The sequence below is a fragment of the Montipora foliosa genome, chromosome 8, assembly GCF_036669935.1.
Source record: "Montipora foliosa isolate CH-2021 chromosome 8, ASM3666993v2, whole genome shotgun sequence".
Lineage (NCBI taxonomy): Eukaryota > Metazoa > Cnidaria > Anthozoa > Scleractinia > Acroporidae > Montipora > Montipora foliosa.
In genome coordinates, this window is record NC_090876.1 from 18,806,065 (window position 1) to 18,808,065 (window position 2,001).

Here is a 2,001-nt window from a genome sequence, read left to right on the forward strand (position 1 = left end):
AAGTGTTTTCAAAGAAACGTAGTAAGTGGATGATTCAGCACAAAAAAGCACCGTGCAGCATTATGTCACCTCGGTTATTCTTAACCTAAAATTGCAAATATCTGCTGTTTTCACTTGGTGTTAAGAGTTACCGACCTCTTGGCCCAGTTCCTCAAAAGCCGATTAACGCTAATCTAAGATTAAAAATTAACCAAGCAGTCTATTTCTCTACTCCCAAATGCTGTTCAACGCAGATTTTCGGCAAAACTTTACACGAGAAGACGTCAATCTTGAAAAACAAAAATAAGCAAAAGAAACTTTCACCAAAAAGTTGAAAACGTGAGACAAAAGTTTACGCTTAGTATGGGAATTTAGTTTCCCCCAACTATTCTCCGGTCATGCGTTTTTATTTATTTCTCTTTTTTCTCGAATTTTATTTCTATTGTACATACATTACCATGACAAAGCATTATTAAACTATTAAACTTAAACTACGCTAATCCTGGATTAAGTTAATTGGCTTTCGAGAAACCGGGCCCTTATCTTTATTTTATTCAAACGGATATTCAATTAACCGCACTACACAGAGCTGTCAGAGTGACGCGCAACTCTGTCTGGATCGCAGTGCGACCTGAGACGATTTCACTTACAGTAACCGTTAGATAAAATTTCCCTTTTTCATAAATCGTACGCTGCGAAACGATAATTAAAGCGTAAAGGCGCATCCTTTCAAGATCACGCAACAAATAACTCTGCACTTGCGAGAAACGATTCGACAAGTAACTCAAATTGTGCACCGCGCAGACTTGAAAATTGAAGAGGTAAGTTATGAATTCGGAGGGGGTAGTTTCTAAAGAAACTGTGTTGCTGCGTCGGTGGGGAAGTAGTATACAAAAATTTGGTTTTATCGACGGAGTTGATAACGTAAAATGGCCGCCGTACAGAGATTCTAAAAGCTGACGTTTCGAGCGTTAGCCCTTGGCTCTGACGAAGGGCTAACGCTCGAAACGTCAGCTTTTAGAATCTCTGTACGGTGGCCATTTTAAATGATCAACTCCGTTGATAAAACCAAAAGTTATGAATTTGTTTTCTACAACATCCCAAGTTTTTGTCTTCTTTTTCATGGAACGATTTGGAATTTATTTCATTCGTTGCGCGACAGTGAAAACGATCTATTGATCAGAACAAACTGTGTGCTGTCAACACTGCTTGCGTCAATTGTAAGTAAACATTGATTTTCACAAGTTTAATGAACTTCAAATTAAACGGGCTTGGGAAAATTTGATCCAGAATACTGAAAAACATTGTGGGAGGGCCTTAGCAAAATAGATAGAGGAAGGCTATCATTTTTTTCAGACCCGATCATCCTTATAAACAATGAACCGTCCCTGAACTCATTGTAAGAAAAAAAGAACTTCCCTTCCGCGAGCGTCGTAGTAATGTTCAAAGTTGGAGCTTTTTCGTAGCGATCATGCAACTATGTGCTCATTCCGAATGAAATTCGTAGCAATTGGATCAAAATCGGCAGAGCCTATTCGTATTCTATTCTCACTCAACGCAATGACTTAATGGGTTCGCTTCCATATATGGAAAGCGGATGCCACAAAAATTGATGAAAGTATGAATTAAACAAATACATGGCACAGACGGATCAAAGACACCTTGCAACTGGTGGCGAAGAGTTAGCACGGGCGGAATTTAACCGACGACATGCAAAAAGACTTTACAATATGCCTCGTCAAATGTTTCCTGTTTTCCTTTTTAACGTGTTTCATGATTCTTAAAGGTAGGTCATTCAACAAAGTCGTTTGTAGAAGATCATGCTATTGACAATACTGATGAAGTTCAACCATTCTAAGAGCGCTCCGGGCATTTGGAAGGACTAATTCTACAACGCTTTCAAATTAACACACTGCGAGGATGATATACACTCCTCCAGAAGAATGCGAGAGATTATCATCATCCAATTGTTCCTTCAAACTATTACATTTTCTAAACTTTTGAATGTGTCCTTTAGCAGCA

At 38.7% G+C, this 2,001-nt stretch overlaps 1 protein-coding gene across 2 annotated transcripts in view; it reads left to right on the forward strand.

Moving 5' to 3' along the window:
- Nucleotides 1-1,607: 1,607 nt before the first annotated feature.
- LOC138012619 (cell adhesion molecule DSCAML1-like) overlaps nucleotides 1,608-2,001 on the forward strand; it is a 22,002-nt gene continuing 21,608 nt past the window's right edge. For both annotated transcript variants that reach the window (XM_068859441.1, XM_068859440.1), the window contains exon 1: nucleotides 1,608-1,765. In XM_068859441.1, coding sequence (XP_068715542.1) covers nucleotides 1,690-1,765 — 76 coding nt within the window. In that variant the 5' untranslated portion in view covers nucleotides 1,608-1,689. The remainder of the gene's footprint in view (nucleotides 1,766-2,001) is intronic.